General features: G+C 36.9%; 1 protein-coding gene across 12 annotated transcripts in view; it reads left to right on the top strand.

Moving 5' to 3' along the window:
- Positions 1–17,390, top strand: part of PRKG1 (protein kinase cGMP-dependent 1) — a 1,415,798-nt gene extending 1,398,408 nt beyond the window's left edge. For all 12 annotated transcript variants that reach the window (XM_086379150.1, XM_086379151.1, XM_086379152.1 and 9 more), the window contains 5 exons: positions 584–747; positions 9,943–10,065; positions 10,147–10,209; positions 11,444–11,510; positions 12,969–17,390. In XM_086379150.1, coding sequence (XP_086235276.1) covers positions 584–747; positions 9,943–10,065; positions 10,147–10,209; positions 11,444–11,510; positions 12,969–13,067 — 516 coding nt within the window. In that variant the 3' untranslated portion in view covers positions 13,068–17,390. The remainder of the gene's footprint in view (positions 1–583; positions 748–9,942; positions 10,066–10,146; positions 10,210–11,443; positions 11,511–12,968) is intronic.
- The last annotated feature ends 2,285 nt before the right edge of the window (positions 17,391–19,675 follow it).

Raw genomic sequence — 19,675 nt, 5'->3', positions numbered from 1 at the left:
AATTAACTATTTGTATTCTCAACCAGTTGCTTTAGAAAAAATAGATTTTCTGCATTTGAGGCTCCTCCTTCAAAAGTTTTCTATGAAAATGCAGACTACATTTCAATTTTATCTGTTTCCTAAAAACAGAGTTATTAGTTCCATAACTTTGTTATTCAGCTCCTTCAACAATAAAAGTAGCTTCTCAATTAATAGTAAATGAATCGTCAACTTCATTAAATCCAGCAGATATCTGGAAAATATGTCCAAGTAAAGGAGAAATTATTTGTTTATGCCCCAATCTCAACAGGCATGAAAGAAGGAAAAATGGAAAGTATTTCTGCAAAGAAAGATTTGCCTTTATTTTCGATGATGTGAATTTTATCCTATGTTAATATTTCCACTTTTCCTGTTGAAACTGAACTGATCAGGAAGGCTTTGTTTGTTTGAAATATAGAGATGAGTCCTTTTAGAAGACAGGACTACAATAGTTTGCATCCGTTTTTAGTTTATGATTATCATCAGTATACTTCAACAAAGTAACTTTTCCACTTTTAAGCTTAATCAAAAGTGGCTTGAAATATCTTGTTTCTCTCTTTGTAAGGTTGATTTTGGCTTTGCAAAGAAAATAGGATTTGGAAAGAAAACATGGACTTTTTGTGGGACTCCAGAATATGTAGCCCCAGAGATCATCCTGAACAAAGGCCATGACATTTCAGCCGACTATTGGTCACTGGGAATCCTCATGTATGAGCTTCTGACTGGCAGGTATGGACATTGATGGAGAACTGCAGATAAAGATAGACCAGCAAACAGCTACTCCCTCCTGCCTTTGTCACTCTGATCAGACTATCTTAAAGTACTTTCACAGATCTTGTTACCACACTTTTTAATTAGTTATGCAGATAACCACCGAGAAGGCAATGGCAACCCACTCCAGTACTCTTGCCTGGAAAATCCCATGGACGGAGGAGCCTGGTGGGCTGCAGTCCATGGGGTCGCTCGGAGTTGGACACGACTGAGCGACTTCACTTTCACTTTTCACTTTCATGCATTAGAGGAGGAAATGGCAACCCACTCCAGTGTTCTTGCCTGGAGAATCCCAGGCATGGAGGAGCCTGGTCAGAAGCTGCCATCTATGGGGTCACACAGAGTTGGACACAACTAAAGTGACCTAGCAGCAGCAGCAGCAGATAACCAGGGATTCTTAAAGCAAAAACTAGAATGCGTCAGATGAGTGCAACAAACTCAACATCAACTCTTGGTCTCGTGATTTATATATATATGTGAGTGTGGAAGGATCTAGTGTCTTTCTGTGAGATCTGAACCTAGTCATTTAGTCAGCAAGAAAGATGATAGTCACAAAAATATGGTCTGTTTTTCATAGAAGTTAAGAGAACCTGTTAGCAATTGTGATATCTAATTGAAATGTGAATGCGGATCTGTTGTGTAATAATATTGTAGTTACCAACAACTAAGAAAGGTACTACAGATACGACCAGGTATAAAACAGATCATAAACTCAAGGAAAAGAAAAAGAAATAACACCATGAAGCCTTGGGCTCATTCAGCACAATGATTAAGATGGTCATGGTCATTATGAAGTAAAGAGTTCAGAAGAAGGTTAAATTTGTCCAGGGAGGCTTTTGAAGCACATAGGACTAGCTGGATCTTACAGGAAGAATAATAAAAAGTACAGCACATTCCAGGGAGAGGTATGGCTTAAATAGAGGGGAGTACTGCATAGACATGAAAAGGGCTGATGGTAAGAGATGATGGAAGATCAGTAAGAGTCACGTTTCAACCATAGTGAGTGCTATACCTGAGTGTGTGGACTCCATCCGGAGAGGCAGTCATTGAAGAGTCTCTGATAAAGGAGTGACGTGTGTTACAGTATTTAAGAAAACAACCTAGTGGTAATGTGTAGAGCAAACTGGAAGGGTGGGGAAGCTAGTCTGAAGATCATTCCAATAATTCAGATCTAGGAAGAAGCATGCAGTGTAATGTAACAAATTACTTATGAAAACCTAGTAGCTATAGTGAAAATGAGAAAGATGGCACTTTTGGTCTCACGGTTATGAAGATACAGTGAATCTATGAAGTACTTAGTCTAGAACATAAGAAGCACTTCATTAATGCTCACAGATACTCCTAGTACTACCACTGCCAGGAATAGTTATGTGGTGGGTTTTTTATTTCATTTGTGGACAGTGTATATCACTACTCTTGAAACAGCCTATTATACAGAGTGAAGTAAGCCAGAAAGAAAAACACCAATACAGTATACTAACGCATATATATGGAATTTAGAAAGATGGTAACGATAACCCTGTATACGAGACAGCAAAAGAGACACAGATGTATAGAACAGTCTTTTGGACTCTGTGGGAGAGGGAGAGGGTGGGATGATTTGGGAGAATGGCATTGAAATATGTATAATATCATATATGAAACGAGTCGCCAGTCCAGAAAAAAATAAAAAAATAAGAAAAAAAGAAACACTTATGTTGACTTCAAATTAATAGATTTTATTGGTGTTTTATGTTAATTTTAAATGAAAGATACATAGGCAAAAGTAGCTAAATAATATACAAGAGAAATGATTCAAAGAAACATAGGAAGAGTTCAGACAAACTGATCTAGAATTTCTCTGTGGCTGTTAAGCATGATCTCTTTAAAAATATATATCTTCAAAGATATCTGAATCTTCATAGATGACAAAAGTTGTAAGCCTGCAGAGTTCAGGAACAGTACAAAGCTGAAAATCAGATTATAAGCAACATAAAATCATATATAAGCAACAGAAAATAGAATAATAGCAATCAAAACCCAACCAGGGAGAGAATAAACAGACTTAGGGAAAATAATGGAAAAGAAAAAAAAAAAGGATATATAAATTGTTACAGAAAGAAGATAGAGACATCAAAGGAAATAGGAACAACAACTATGTATATGAAGGTGTTGCTGCTCAGTCACTAGGTCATGTCCCCAACTCTTTCTGACCTCACGAACTGCCCAGCTCCTCTGTCTGCTATGTATATGAAGAGATGATAACAAATGTGATAGGAAACATACTCAATTAGGTAACAGAAAACTCATGACACAGACTTGACTCAGGGGATCCTTTTGATCGGCAGTGACCATGGGGAAACAGATTCAGAGTAATACCACCACCATGTGTCCCAGTGTGATTTGCTAGCTTCAGTGATAGAAATAATAACATAATCATATGGGTCTTTAAGCTACAAAAGCATTTCATATATGGGATGCTGCTGGTGCTGCTAAGTCACTTCAGTCGTGTCTGACTCTGTGTGACCCCATAGACGGCAGCCCACCAGGCTCCCCCGTCCCTGGGATTCTCCAGGCAAGTACACTGGAGTGGGTTGCCATTTCCTTCTCCAATGCATGAAAGTGAAAAGTGAAAGTAAAGTCGCTCAGTCGTGTCCGACCCTCAGCGACCCCATGGACCGCAGCTTTCCAGGCTCCTCCATCCATGGGATTTTCCAGGCAGGAGTAATGGAGTGGGGTGCCATTGCCTTCTCCGCATATATGGGATGGGACCGAATTAAAGTTGGCCTCAACCTTCTCAATAGTACCTTCAATGCCAAAAGATGGAATATCAAGAACTATGTAGTTCTGAGAGACAGAGAGTATAACAACTAATTGGTACAAGATTAAGTTATTCTTAAAATATAAAGACAATAAATAATGTGGGTATCCCAGGCCTTTCTTGGAAACACTACTGTATGACCAAGTCAACTAACAGATGAATCAAAATAACTTTGGTTATTAAGCAGATGGAAACATTAAAATCTTTGGCAATCTTAAAAGTTTCAGGTGGGAGAGAGAAGGTAAGAAAAACTACAGGCATACTTATTTGTCATCATTCACAATTAGGAATCTTAAGTATTTTTTACAATTGAATTATGTCATTATAAAAGAAAACACTCCAAAGTCAGTTTTTAAAATATTTTTTATTTTTTTTTAAATTTTATTGGAGTATAGTTGATTTACAATGTTGTGTTAATTTCAGGTATAGAGCAAAGTGATTCAATTATACATCAATCTACTCTTTTTCAGATTCTTTCTAATATAGGTTATCACAGAATATTGAGTAGAGTTCCCCATGCTATACAGTAGGTCCTTGTTGGTTATCTATCTTATATATAGCAGTGTGTTTGTTCATCCCAGGCTTCTGATTTACTCCTCCCTTCTATGTTTCCCCTTTGGTAACCATAAGTTTATTTTCAGTATCTGTAAGTCAGCTTCTATTTTTTTTTAACTTATTTATTTTAATTGGAGGTTAATTACTTTACAGTATTGTATTGATTTTGCCATACATCAACATGAATCCACCATGGGTGTACACGTGTTCCCCATCCTGAACCCCCCTCCCATCTCCCTCCCTGTACCATCCCTCTGGGTCATCCCAGTGCACCAGCCCGAAGCATCCTATATCATGCATCCAACCTGGACTGGGGATTCGTTTCTTATATGATATTATACATGTTTCAATGCCCTTCTCCCAAATCATCCCCCCGCTCCCTCTCCCACAGAGTCCAAAAGACTTCTATACATCTGTATCTCTTTTGCTGTCTCACATACAGGGTTATCATTACCATCTTTCTAAATTCCATATATATGTGTTAGTATACTGTATTGGTGTTTTTCTTTCTGGCTTACTTCACTGTGTATAATCGGCTCCAGTTTCATCCACCTCATTAGAACTGATTCAAATGTATTCTTTTTAATGGCTGAGTAATACTCCATTGTGTATATGTACCACAGCTTTCTTATCCATTCATCTGCTGATGGACAACTAGGTTGCTTCCATGTCTTGGCTATTATAAACAGTGCTGCGATGAACATTGGGGTACACATGTCTCTTTCAATTCTAGTTTCTTCAGTGTGTATGCCCAGCAGTGGGATTGCTGGGTCATAAGGCAGCAATCTATAGATTCAATGCAATCTCTATCAAGCTACCAATAGTATTTTTCACAGAGCTAGAACAAATAATTTCACAATTTGTATGGAAATACAAAAAACCTCGAATAGCCAAAGCAATCTTGAGAAAGAAGAATGGAATTGGAGGAATCAACCTGCCTGACTTCAGGCTCTACTACAAAGCCACAGTCATCAAGACAGTATGGTACTGGCACAAAGACAGAAATATAGATCAATGGAACAAAATAGAAAGCCCAGAGATAAATCCACGCACATATGGACACCTTATCTTTGACAAGGGAGGCAAGAATTTACAATGGAGAAAAGACAATCTCTTTAACAAGTGGTGCTGGGAAAACTGGTCAACCACTTGTAAAAGAATGAAACTAGAACACTTTCTAACACCATACACAAAAATAAACTCAAAATGGATTAAAGATCTAAACATAAGACCAGAAACTATAAAACTCCTAGAGGAGAACATAGGCAGCTTCTATTTTATAAATAAGCTCATTTGTTTCTTTTTTAAAAAAATTGGATTCCATATATGAGTGATATATGATATTTGTCTTTCTCTGACTTAACTTCACTCAATATGACAGTCTCTAGGTACATCAATGTTGCTACAAATGGCATTGTTTTGTTCTTTTTTTATCACTGAGGAATATTCCATTTTATAGAATGTTTGTCCCACATCTTCTTTACCCTTCTGTTGACAAACATTTAGGTTATTTACATGTCTTAGCTATTGTAAATAATGCTGCTATGAACATTGGGGGTGCATGTATCTTTTACAGTTAGAGTTTTCTCTGGATATATATGCCCAGGAGTGTGATTGCTGGGTCATATGGAAACTCTATTTTTAGCTTTTTAAGAAACATCTATAATATTTTCCTTAGTGGCTACACCAATTAACATTCCCACAACAGTGTAGGAGGGTTGGTTCCCTTTGCTCCACACTGTCTCCAGCATTTGTTGTCTCCAGATTTTTTTGATGATGGCCATTCTGACCAGTGTGAGGTAATACCTCAATGTAGTTTAGATTTATTTGATTTTTCTAAGGTCTATTTAGGTCTTAACCCAATCAAAAGTGGGAATGTTTTCTTTGTGATATAGAGCTGCATGTTTTCCTCCAAGAGTTTTATTGTATCCGACATTACAGTCAGGTCTTTGATTAGAAGAGAGTATTCTAGTTTTACACACAGCTGTCTAGTCTCCACAGTACCACATTTTTAAGAGACTGTCTTTATTCTTGCCTTGTCTGTTGTAGATTGACCAAACGTGTGTGAGTTTTCTTAATTTAAGAGACATTTAGGAATTAATATTGTTGGTGAACAAGTACAAATTGAAATCCAGCATTTCTTTCAGTTTTATCCTCATGTTAACTTCAAGTAAAATTAAATTGAATAGTTTTTTTTTTTTAATTTTGAAAAGCATGGATATATAATAATCTTGTAGGTCTCTCCTTTGAAAAGCATGGATATATAATAATCTTGTAGGTCTCTCCATCTACATAGAGAAATGTATGAAATTATATTTGTAAGTATCTATTATTATTTAAGGGCATTGGGTGATTTTTACTTTTAAGTAATTTTATATGTTTCACGTATTGCATAAATATCTTGGACAAAACATACATGACTTGCAAAAACAACAAAAGTCACCTTTAATAAGTGATTTTTGTTGTCTTTCTAACAAAAGTGAAAGTTGCTCAGTCGTGTCCAGTTCTTTGTGACCCCATGGACTATACAGTCCATGGACTTCTCTAAGCCAGAATACTGGAGTGGGTAGCCTTTCCCTTCTCCAGGGGATCTTCCCAGCCCAGGGATCGAACCTAGGTCTCCTGTATTGCAGGTGGATTCTTTACCAGCTGAGCCACAAGGGAAGCCCTGTCTTTCTAAAATAAATACAAAAGCAAAAATATAAGTTAGAAAAAACATGAAGCTGTTGATAATAAATCCAAGATGTGGTGGTGCTTCATTTTTATAGTGAAAATAAAAACTGGCAGGTTACCTTGAGAGCAAAGAGAATAGTCAACCATAACATTATATAAAGAGAAAATCCTTAAATTCTAGGAGAATACTAAATAGAACTGAATGTTAATACATTATAAAAAGTGGTTTAAACTGACAGGTAACAGTTAATGAGAAAGTAAACAGAAAATACGTATTACACAAAAATAAGCTCAGATGGATTAAAGACCTAAATGTGAGACTGGACACTATAAAACTCCTAGAGGAAAACATTAAGTCCAAAACACTCTCTGACATAAATTGAAGCAATAGCTTTTTTGATCCATCTCCCAGAATAATGGGAATAAAGCCAGAGATAAACAAATGGGACCTACTTAAACTGGAAAGCTAAGGAAACAAAATGAAAAGACAACCCACAGATTGGGAGAAGTTATTTGCAAATGATGTGCCCAACAAGGGATTTAGTCTTCAAAATTTACAAACAGCTCATGAAGTTTAACATCATCAAAACAAACAACACAATCAAAAAATGGGCAGAAGACCTAAATAGACATTTCTTAAAAGAAGACGTACAGATGGCCAAAAATCACATGAAAAGATGTTCAATATCACTATTAGAGAAATGCAAATCCAAACTACAAAGAGGTATCACCACACACCAGTCAAAATGGATATCATCAAAAAATCCACAAATTAATGCTGGAGAGGATGTAGAAAGAAAGGAATTCTCCTACACTACTGGTAGAAATGTAAATTGGTACAGTCGCTATGAAGAACAGTATGGATGTTTCTTAAAAAACTAAAAATAGAGCTACCATATGACCCTGCAGTCTCACTCCTGGACCTATATCCAGATAAAACCACGGTCAGAAAGGATACATGCACCCCACTGTTCATTGCAGCACTGCTTACAATAGCCAGGACATGGAAGCAACCTAAACGTCCATCAGCAGATGAATGGATAAAGCAGCAGCAGTGAGTATATACAATGGAATATTACTCAGCCATAAAAAGAACGAAGTAATGCCACTCGCAGCCACATGGATGGACTTAGAGACTTTCATACTGAGTGAAGTCACAGAAGGAGAAATATCATGACATCCCTTGTATGTGGAATAAAGAAAGAAAATATACAAATGAACTTATTGACAAAGCAGAAACAGACTCACAGATTTCCAGAACAAACTTATGGTTGCCAGGGGGAAAGGCCTGGGGGAAAGGGATAGTTAGGCAGTTTTCGACTAATATGAAAACACTACTACATTTAAAATGGATAACCAACAAGGTTCTACTGTATAGCACATGGAATTCTGCTCAGTGTTATGTGGCAGTCTGGATGGGAGGAGATTTGGGGGGTAGAATGGATACATGTCAGAGAAGGCAATGGCACCCCACTCCAGTACTCTTGCCTGGAAAATCCCATGGATGGAGGAGCCTGGTAGGCTGCAGTCCATGGGGTCGCAAAGAGTCGGACACGACTGAGTGACTTCACTTTTACTTTTCACTTTCATGCATTGGAGAAGGAACTGGCAACCCACTCCAGTGTTCTTGCCTGGAGAATCCCAGGGATGGGGGAGCCTGGTGGGCTGCAGTCTATGGGGTCACACAGAGTCGGACACGACTGAAGTGACTTAGCAGCAGCAGCAGCATGGATACATGTGGCTGAATCCCAATGCTTTCCACCTGAAACTATCACAGCCTTGTCAATCTATACTCCAATAGAAAATATTTTTTCAAAGTACTTGCTACAGAAAATAGGGACGCAAAACTTAAGGCAGATACTATCCAACCCTTTTTAAGTAATTCATTGTTTTCAGCTTTCTCAGTAGAAGGAAATAATTTGAACTGCTATTAATAAATATGACAGACAGAAAATAATCCATAAAATGTCTTCCCCCAAGAAATATGAATAAACAGTGTATTAGAATAATTTCCAAGGAAATCAGCTATCAAGTCACATCATAATTATTTCTGAACTTGGGAAATGTGGTGGAAGGAGTCAACTTTAGTCACATCTGTATTCCCTGAGCCAGGCACAAAGCCACAGTCCAAGGATGGATAGGTAAATAAACCAAAAGATTTGGTTAAGAGGGACTGGCTACTACATCCTTTCTAACAAAGAGGAGGTCCTAGGTTAGGTTATCTCTGAAGGCTGATAACGAAGGAGAAAAGGATAGGAGGAGCACTATTCTGTAGGAGCATTAGTTCAACAAATATTTACCGACAACTTACTCTGTGCTATGCATTCCCCCAGACTCCGGGAATACCAGCATGGAACTGGAAGAGCAGATGGGTATAAAACAAATACCAGAATGAAGTAGTTGCAAAGCACAATAAGTGGCAAAAAACAGTTCTATAAGAGAGTATGATAGGTGAATCTAACTTTAAGTTCTGGTATTAGATCATTACATTATGTTGGTTCATAGTGGTTATATGATTGGCTGTATTAGGTTGATCACAGTAGGCCTTTCTGAGTAATCAACATAACACTTAAGCTAAGACTTCATAAGTGAGGCATTAACCAGGAGGCCTGGGAAGAAACTTTTCAGGCAAAATGAACAGTGTCCTGAGGTGGGAGAGTATTTGGTCCTTCAGAGGAGCAGAGAGAAGACTGGTATGCCTGGATCCCAGTGAGTGAGGGTAGAACTGGCATAAGATGAGGTCATATCAGTGATGTTCCTGTCGCCCATTCTAATGATGTTGGACTTCAAGTGTAATCAGTGAGCTTGCAAATGTGAGAAAGGGCCAAAAAATAGAAGAGGCTTTCTGAATGAATAAGGACAGCAAGAGGGGTTAGTCACCAGCACTAGAAAAGAAACGAGGGGAACAGTGGACAAACCTGACCCATTTAAGGGTTTTGCTAAACGATTTGCTTGGCAAGGTTTCTACACCATTTTGCTATTAATCAAGTTTCGTTCCGCTACCCCTATTAATATATGTCTCCAAATAAGGATTGATGTCATTTGTGGAGTTGTTATAACACTGTAACTTTTCTTGTTTAGAAACCTAAATACTATCTCTCTCTTCATATCTGTCATTCTTGCAGCCCACCTTTCTCAGGCCCAGATCCTATGAAAACCTATAACATCATATTGAGGGGGATTGACATGATAGAGTTTCCAAAGAAGATTGCCAAAAATGCTGCTAATTTAATTAAAAAACTATGCAGGTGAGCGTTTCAACCACATTGTTTTCCCCATTATCATCCTTTAAAAAACAGATTTTTTAACAATTATTATTTTATTTTTAGGGATAATCCATCAGAAAGATTAGGGAATTTGAAAAACGGAGTGAAAGACATTCAAAAGCACAAGTAAGTGTTCTTATAACTTACGGTTTGGTTTAAGAGTTCAGAGAATATTTCCCGAGGCTGATGTTTCTAAGTTAGTGGTTATATAACTGATGCAACTAGTCTAAGGAGCATCCAGTGAGACAGGCAAGCTAGTTAGCCTTGTCATTTAAGATCTTTCTAGTTCTGTCTCAAGGACTTCATTTAGACGCATCTGATCCTGTGACATTCTACACAACAGATTCACTGAATTTAGTTTTTCCCAACTCCTACTAATTAGGACTTTTCCTCTCCAGCATGAAGAAGAAATATATATTTTTAATTCTGAAATTCTATTCTCTACCAGAATATTAAAAACAAAAGTATGCTACCATATATCATGCCTCATTTCTTTAACTAAAACTAAAACATTTTTTCAACAATTTCCTAATTGGATGCTATGACAGTGGGAAAAAAAGTACAGAGTACAGTCATTTTTTAAAACAATAGCAGCATCTTAAATAGTAAACCTTACCCATGTTGATTGAATGTTCTAAAGCTAAACCAAGATTATATTGGTCTTTCCCGATTGGTTTCTGTAACATGCAGAGAAAATTCACATCCCTACCAAAGGAATGTGTTTACCAGAATATCTATGAATGTCTAAAAAGCCTGCAGGAATTTCATGTAATCATTTGCTAATGACGAAACCTTTCAAAGACAACCACAACAACAAAGACCTTTGTGATATTTGGTCCCCATTTCCACAAAAAGCCATACTCAAAGTACCTTCATTGTACCAAAAAAAGAAAGAAAGAAAAGGAGATACGGATACATAGAGACCAAGACAGTGATGTGAAAAGGTTAATTAACTGAGGCTGCCCAGTGACACAGATGGAAGGATAATTTTCCATCCTGACATTTCATTCCCTGATTCTACCTTCTTAAAATAACAACCTGTAGGGTACAGGGCCAAGCATATTATGGCACTTATTAAGTTATAATGATCATTTTGGAACAAGATCATGACTGAAATAACTAGAATAAAAAGCAATTGCTAATTGGTCCTTAAAATTTTGACAATTAGATTAAAAAAAAAAACACACATTCCACTTAATAAGCTAACATTTAAAATCTGCAATTAAATAGAAAACATTATTCTCATAATGAAAATGTTTGCTTACCTGTTTTCCATCAGTCATGGACATCATATAAGTTGTTTTGAGAAGGCTTTAGCTGAGGTAAAATGCCTTTAACCATCTACTTTTTCCTTTTTTAGATGGTTTGAGGGCTTTAATTGGGAAGGCTTAAGAAAAGGCACCTTGACACCTCCTATAATACCAAGTGTAAGTAAACTTTTCAGCTTGTAATTGTGTGATACACATAAAGGTATTTGTCAGTCATCAAAGATCTGCTATTTCAAAATTTTTATCCAATAATCAGCTTAAAATATAGGAGAAGTATCAGATTAACATAATGACATCTTCTAAAATTCAAACTTATAATGTGTTAAATATATAAGTGTTGACAGAAGAGTATAATGAATCTCTTTCCACATACTGTAAAAACTTTATACATCTTTGCACAAGAATATATGCACAACCTTATTTAGTCATATTCATAAATAAGATGCAATAAGTTCTGTAGTGTGTACTTGAGTATACTTAGATGAGTTAGGATAGTCTGTTATTCTTACCTTCTGTGTATGACTCCACCATGCTCTGTCTCCAAGAGTCCAATCCAAATGGGCCACATCACAACATTCCCCGCCCGGTGGTTTTTTGTTGGGTTTAGACAACAGTTCAGCTACCAGTTGCAACAGCTTTCAATTCCTGGCCAATATCGTTTCATTTATGCTCCACATACTTCCTCCTCCCCTGCCCCCATAGTTCTTTAAAGTATTCCTAAGCACAGTTCTTTTATTATTTGATCAGGCTCTAAAAGAAAGACATTCTCTTCTAATATATCAGGTGTTTTGTTAAACTACTAGTCCACGAAGTGGACTAAGTGTTTACACTGTGTTAACCTGAAATAGATTTCAGTTGACTGCATTTATATTTGTATTCAATACAGCATCTATCTAATAAAATGTGTTCAGTCTTAACTAATGAGGAGAGGGATATTTTGCGCTCCTGAGCTTTTCATTTATATACATCCTTTTTTCTGGGAGTAATTTAAGACCACTCGTTATACAGAAACAATTGCTGTACTTATTATTTTAATTTGTATGCCTATATTTATGTTTATTCACAAAGTAAAGTACAGTTGTTAACTGCATTCATGAAGTTTTCTTTCTAAAACAAAGGCAGAATAAGAAACTTTAAGAGGAAAATAAAAGCCTAAAGTATCCTAACTTATACTCACCAGGGGTCTCCTTTTATGCAACAGTAGTAGTAAATTAAATGGAGGACTATATATATATATATATAATATGTATATAAATATATAATAGAATATGAAGTTCTAAATATTATAGAATATGAGAGAAATTAAAGTCTGCTTTATCACCACTTTTATTTATGCTCTGCGTATTGAACTGCCAGTAAACTTGTAAGAGTTTACAGAGATGTTTTGTAACTATTTCTTTTACTCACACAACTTATTTTTTCCTAGAGTGTAAACTCTGGAAGGGCAAAAAACTATCCCTATTTTTATTCACCACTGTAATCCTTAATACAGAGGACAAATCCTTTGTATTTGTATTTGGCATGGTAAACATACCAAAAATAGCCACTGAATAAGGAATGAATAAAGAATGCTTTTAAAAATCTAGCTTGGAATTCCACTAATACTCTTGTTTACAGGTTGCATCACCCACAGACACAAGCAATTTTGACAGTTTCCCTGAGGACAATGACGAACCGCCACCTGATGACAACTCAGGATGGGACATAGACTTCTAATGTATTTCTCTTACCTGCTTCTGCCTTGCTGAAGACAGCTTTTTCTAAGACACAGCTGCCAGCAAACCTGAAGGAAAGAGAGAAGCTGAGTGCTTGGGGTCACCATGATGCCTTTGATCGATGCTGCTCCAGTACCTACAGTGGCATTAGGACTTATTGCTTAGATGACAGTAGTGCTCTTTACATGTTTTCTGTTTGAACCTAAATATAGCAGTTGATATGGTGGTCCTGAAGCAAAGCCTTTCACCACTAAAGAGATGTTCTCCACCGTTGCAATGATCTTGCTTTGCTCTGATTATAATTTGAAAGACTGTAAGAAACACTTCAATCTAGTAAAAGAGTCAGTACCTTGCTAGAATTATCAAGAAGATCAAAAAATAATATGCTGGGTACGACAGGTTACTATGGTACAAAAACTGGACTCTTCCTTTCTTCAGGTGAGGGTTGTCGGTTCTGCTTCTGCAAGCCAGTGTGCATACCGTACACAAGAGGACCACACATCTGTTGGTCACAGAGGTCATGTCAAACCAGTGCTAGAAGTTTCATGATTTTATTTCCCAGCAGTGCTGATGACGAGACTGAATGTTACCTTTCCTTTCTGACAGATTTTAAAAATTGGTATGATAAAAGCACAACTGCTATGGATTCTGCTGAGAAATTTCATAGCAGGTACATACGTGTTTTCACAGAGGACTGAAGAAAAATCAACATGCATGATGTATCTGTTCATTTCTTTTTGATAAATTGGCATGACAGAATGGGGGGAAAAAAGCAATTCACAAACCATTTCATATTTTTTTAAATAGTGTGCTTAAAGATGGTCCTGGAAATAAATGACTAGCAGCCAATTGGTTTTTATTTGTTACCTAACACACCCTCAAACTGAGGCTTAAAATATTCCCTTTTATAAAAATAAACCCTTACGATAGGGCGGGGTGGAGAGGGATTAAGATCCATCCAAAAAAAAAACGATATAGGTGCTATGTATATCTTTCATCTGTAAATGTCAGTGTCTGAACAGACAACACAAATTCTAATCATTATATGTGTAGCCAGAGAATCAAGCATTTTCACTCAAGTTATCAAACCAAACTCCTGTCAGATTTCACTTATACAGCATAGTCTAAGGTAAAGGGAGAAAGGGGACTAAAAATGTATTTGAACTAGCTTCCTGTCTTAGGCCTGAACCAAAAAAGAAAAGAAAGCACAAAACCATTGATTCACCAGATGAGAAACCTAACTTTATGAGGTCAGGAACAAGAGAAGAACCTGGCCAGGTGTGAGATTACCTTTTTGTCCATGGCAATATGCATCTACTAATATGTGAAAGGAGGAGGAAGGAGAGAGAGAGAAAGAGGAACCTGCTATCTTAAAAGTAAATTAGAGCTAAATAGAACAGAAATATTACAAATCTGAAATACCATAATAGCTAGGAAAAGATTAGGTTTGAAAATAACAAATTGATTTCATGGAGAAAAGAATTGGCAAAGAGTCCTTTATTGGCAGGCCAGTTGACAACTATTAGCTGTCCTAAGTAGCAGAGCCAACTAGCATTATACCTCCTTAGACAAATGTGTAGTTTTACAAGCTGTCATCCTGATTTGAAACTGTGTGAATATGGCATAGTAAATAGAGGTTTGCTTTTTTGTTTTAAAAACTCAATCAAATGTATACATTTCTATAAAACATATGTCCAACTAGATCATTATATAGTATTCAAGAAGGCATATATTATGATTTTTGTTTGAATTTTTCACAACAAGACTTTACGATACATTATCAAAACAACAATCTAAGAAACATTTGGAGAACAAAAGTACTAAGGGCATATTATATGTAATTACAATAAATTTAAAATTTTGATCTTAAGATATTATTATTCTCATATTATTGGATTTTTCCCTCCCTTAATAATTTCTCAAAATTGTTCCTCAAGATACCTTCTTCTACAGGTTTTAAAAAACAATATTAAACATATCAATCTAAAATCCAGCTAGTAATGCTACTTCAGAAGTTTAATATTGCTTTTAATTTGGGCTTTTAAAAATATATAATTGCAACATTACATTCAATGTTCAGTGATTTTTTTTTAAGACAGTGGTTTAGGCATGCTAAAGGTTTGCTAGAAAATGAAATTTACCTAGTCATTTTAAATAAGAGAATCTTCTCCTGCAACTTTTAAAATATCCCAGTAGCCCCAGAAATCAACACTTACTCTGGGTTTGGAGCTATGGTTCAAGTCTAAGACAACCAATATGTTCAAGTTTTGTGGAGAAGGAAGAAGCGGCATTGAGCATAATGTAACTGTAGGTCATCTCTCCCACTTGTTATTGCATCTTTGCTCATTTCACTTGTGGCGCTGCGTTAGGCTGTCCAAAGCAATCACCAAAAATACAAGTGAACTACATCTTACAAGAGTTACTAAGAGAAAACATTCATCTAATGTTCAACAGTGAATTTTAAGGATTTAAATCCTGTCTTAATGATGACACTAGGGCTAAAATTCATGGCTGGCTTCATAAAGCACATCTCACTTGATTTCTGAATTTTTCATGCCCCATCTCATTTCTTACAAGAACATCCAGATAAGTTAGAATAGTGGCAACTTGTTTGATCTGTTAACTGACTTTCTTGTTAATATTTCAAGTACGGAATATAAGGGCTTTCTGTGTGTCCTGGCTCACAGGAAAACTGAAAACTGCCAAGGAAAGGAACAGCATTATACTTGAGATAGATTGACTACATTAGGGAAGATGATTTTTGGAAATTTGCTATGAATGATTATTTTTATGTTTCTACCTTCTTTAATATAGGAATCAGATCCACATGCCATTTAAAACAAATTTATTTTTATTATATTCTTTACAAATCATAATTTTTACCTAAAATTATGGAATATGCATGTGAAGCACACATGTATACTATATAAATTCAACTACTGAATTTTTCCTGTTTCATTTCTAAAAGACTGAACTGATGGTGAACTTAAAGAAGTCAGCTACCATGAAAATAAGGCTATTAGAACTGATTTCATACAGTAGAGGTGATTTGTGCATTCTCCATAACAATGTTTTCTTTCACAATAGGACCACAGACAAATATTTATGTAAATAGATATTTTTGTGTGATATTTTGTGGTACATATAACTTTTTTTTAGTGTTTCACAGCATTATTATTTCATTTAATTTGTATGGAATAAAGTTTTTAGGTCCAAGTAGACTTGAATTAATGTCCTGATTGTCAGTATTATTGAAAATTCTGTCAACTGTACTGTTATTCATCCGTCCCATAGTTTAGAACATGACCTGGCTATCTGGCATTGTTGCAAGTGCCTTAAATTCATGGCATCCTATTAAAAAAACAAATTTGGTGTTATGCTGCATGACAAAGACAAACACACCTCAAAACGTTGTCCTTTCTTAGCTTGCTGCGTTTTACAGTTCTTTCTGCTGACAATTTATAAGCCTTTATTATATAATATTGATGAATTACAGAAATGATGAAGTTGTTCTCTTATTTCTGTTCAATGTACCAGAGCTGTGTATCTGTTAATGAGATACAGCGTCATTTCTGTGAAATGTATAAATGTATGTGCAGGTCAAATTAATATATGACATACTATCAGTCTGTATACAGGTATTCCTGTTTTGCTAAGTTGTGCAGATTCAGTTTAAAAAAAAAAATTAGTGCAGTCAAGTTATGAAATCTCCTTGTTTAGACTCTGTGAAAAACCATCCAACTCAAAAGAAAAATTGGAAAATGACTGCTGACCGAGCCTCATCATGAAACCAATAATGAACAAATTGCACCACTCAACAAAACAGGATGCTTCCTCTGAGTTCTTGTATATGCAAATCACTTACAAGGCAAGTTTTCAACAGACCTAGAAAGCTAAACGTTGACCGTGTGTTGTTAGCCCTCCTCTTTATCTGCCCTTGCATCAACAGACAGAGCTCTGGGACATGACAGTGACTCAGAGGTTTGGACTTCCGAGTAAAGGGACATTTCTTGAAGCATCATCTATCAAATTTATTTCAGTGTATGATGTTTTTACAACTGGTCGGTTCTTTTGTATTCTTACAGCTATGGTTATTTGATTGTCCTCTTACAATTTGTTCTACATGAAAGAGTCCTTTGTTAGTCAGAATGCAACAACTGTCATCCGGTGGTCACTGACCACTTGCACTCTTTTGATGTAGATTAAAAACTTTTTCATAAACTTAACCTGCTTTGATTTGCTCTGTATTTTTCCTGCAGCTGTAATTGCCGAGTGCCTGTTGTATACTTTATAGAGTTGAAATAAAAAAATAATTACTTTTGAACTTAGTTGATGTTTAATTTCAGACAAGATTCCAAGGGCGGAATTGGTGTATTAAAACTGAAATACCATGTAGTGCTTTTGTTTCCCTATAACATTGTAGAAAATACTTATAAATCAAATGTCCCTCAAAAAGTGATATATTATTTATTGTTTAGTTGCTAAGTTGTGTCCAACTCTTTGGCGACTCCATGGACTGTAGCCTGCCAGGCTCCGCTATCCATGGGATTTTCCAGGCAAGAACACTGGAGTGAGTTGCCATTTCCTTCTCCAGGGGATCTTCCCAACCCAGGGATTGAACCCACATCTCCTGCATTGCAGGCAGATTCTGTACCACTGAGACACCAGGGAAGCCTGATCTAGTACAAAAGTAATCCAACAGATCTGCTTAAAGAATTCAACAAGGTTAACATTAGGCCATCCAGTGTCACACTTAGCAGTTTTCTGTACACAACTACCACACCACCATCATCACCACTACTTACCTACACTCCTTTTGGGGCTACCCCCACTCAAATTCTTGAACGAGACTAAGTTGCTTCAGGAGTGTCCAGCTCTTTGTGACCCTATGGACTGTAGCCTTCCAGGCTCTTCTGTCCATGGAATTCTCCAGGCAAGAATACTGGAGTGGGTTGGCATGCCCTTATCCAGGGGGTCTTCCCAACCCAGGGATCGAACCTGCTACTCTTATGTCTCCTGCATTGCCAGGCGAGTTCTTTACCACTAGCACCGCCTGGGAAGCTTGAACTAGGCACACAATCAAAGAAGCAATATATAAGAATAGAAGACATGCTAGGAGGGAATTATTTAATATGAAAAGTCACCTCATGAATCTTTGTCTAAGGTTTGTTCACCTGATCCCTCTGTTAAAGTTTACATGCATACAGATTTAAAGAAAAATATGATCAAAAAGTCAACTTCTCAAAGCTCTGTTGAACCTTCTTGCTACATTAGTTGAATGATACACAAATTAAAACTGGTTGGAACATAAAGTTTCACAAACTGCCTTTGGCTTGTTGACATCATATTATCAGATGGTGAATTGAAACCCCTTTGTAATGAAAACTAGAAATTTAGCTTTCTTAGGCTCTCCCCAGGAAAAAAAAAAAGTGTGTCACTATTCATTCAATAATTTCATTTTATTCTAAAAATAGAACTGAACTATAAGTTTTTAGTATTCATCATTTTTAAGTTCTATTATTTTCATATACTTTTCTAGGAATGATCTTCTTTGACCCCAGAAAATTATTTTCTTTGTACTAATCACACAGTTTTTGCAGAGGCACACAGATCAATCCTCATGATTATTCATGGAATTAGAAGAAGAGGATGTTGCATCCATGCCACTGTCACATCCTGTATGTTAATTGCAATTGAAACAAACAACTGAACACTTATTTGATACAATAAGAATCAATACGAAATTTGAGATGAGTGAATTATTAGTGTGATCATCCAAGATGATCATGTTATGTTTGCAGACCTACCCTAACATGCACAATTATAACCCTGAATGTGTTACGTACATAATATATAGTCACAATGCTTATATTCTTTTCCAAGAGTTCTATTCACAGTTTTCTTCTGTATTCCATATTTCTCCTAATTCAAAAGGACTCTAAATTGATAAAATAGTAGTGTTTACCTCTGGCAATTTTTTCTCACCCAAGATGAGTGTATGAAGCAAAAGACAAATCCATCATATGCCAATATGCAAAGACAAACAGGTTAAGTCTCAGACTCATGGAAAAAAAAAAAAAGAGGAAAAAAAGGAAAAGACCAAGGTACCCCTATAAGCCACAAAGTCTGGTCACAGAGTTCATAAAAATTAATACACAGGCTGATGATATATATTCCAGGACAATGTTTCCCAAACATCAATGTCATAAAAATATCTGTAGGAAATATGGCAAAAAAACATAAATTGCCTGTGACGGGCGCGCTAAGGCGCAGGAGGCTGCCACGGGCGCGCTAAAGCGCGGCGAAGAGGAGCTACCCCACGTCCGAGGTCAGGGGCAGAAGCCCGGAGGACCGCATGTCCTTAGGGCGGCGGCCAAGAGGAGCTACCCCACGTCTGAGGTCCGGGGCGCGGGGGGGGGAGGTGGAGGCCGAGAGGAGATATCCAGCGTCCGAGGTCAGGGGCGGCGACCAGAGGAGTTACCCCGCGTTTGAGGTCAGGGGTGGCAGCCAGGAGGAGATACCCCACGCCCTTAAGCCCGAGGCCAGGGACGGCGGGTGGGAGGAGCTACCCAGGCCCGGATGCCTGAGGCCAGGGGTGGCGGCCAGGAG

This window comes from Bos grunniens, chromosome 26 (assembly GCF_055505025.1).
Source record: "Bos grunniens cultivar Pamir isolate PY7600 chromosome 26, Bosgru_T2T1.0, whole genome shotgun sequence".
NCBI lineage: Eukaryota > Metazoa > Chordata > Mammalia > Artiodactyla > Bovidae > Bos > Bos grunniens.
This window is presented reverse-complemented; position numbering and strand designations above follow the sequence as displayed.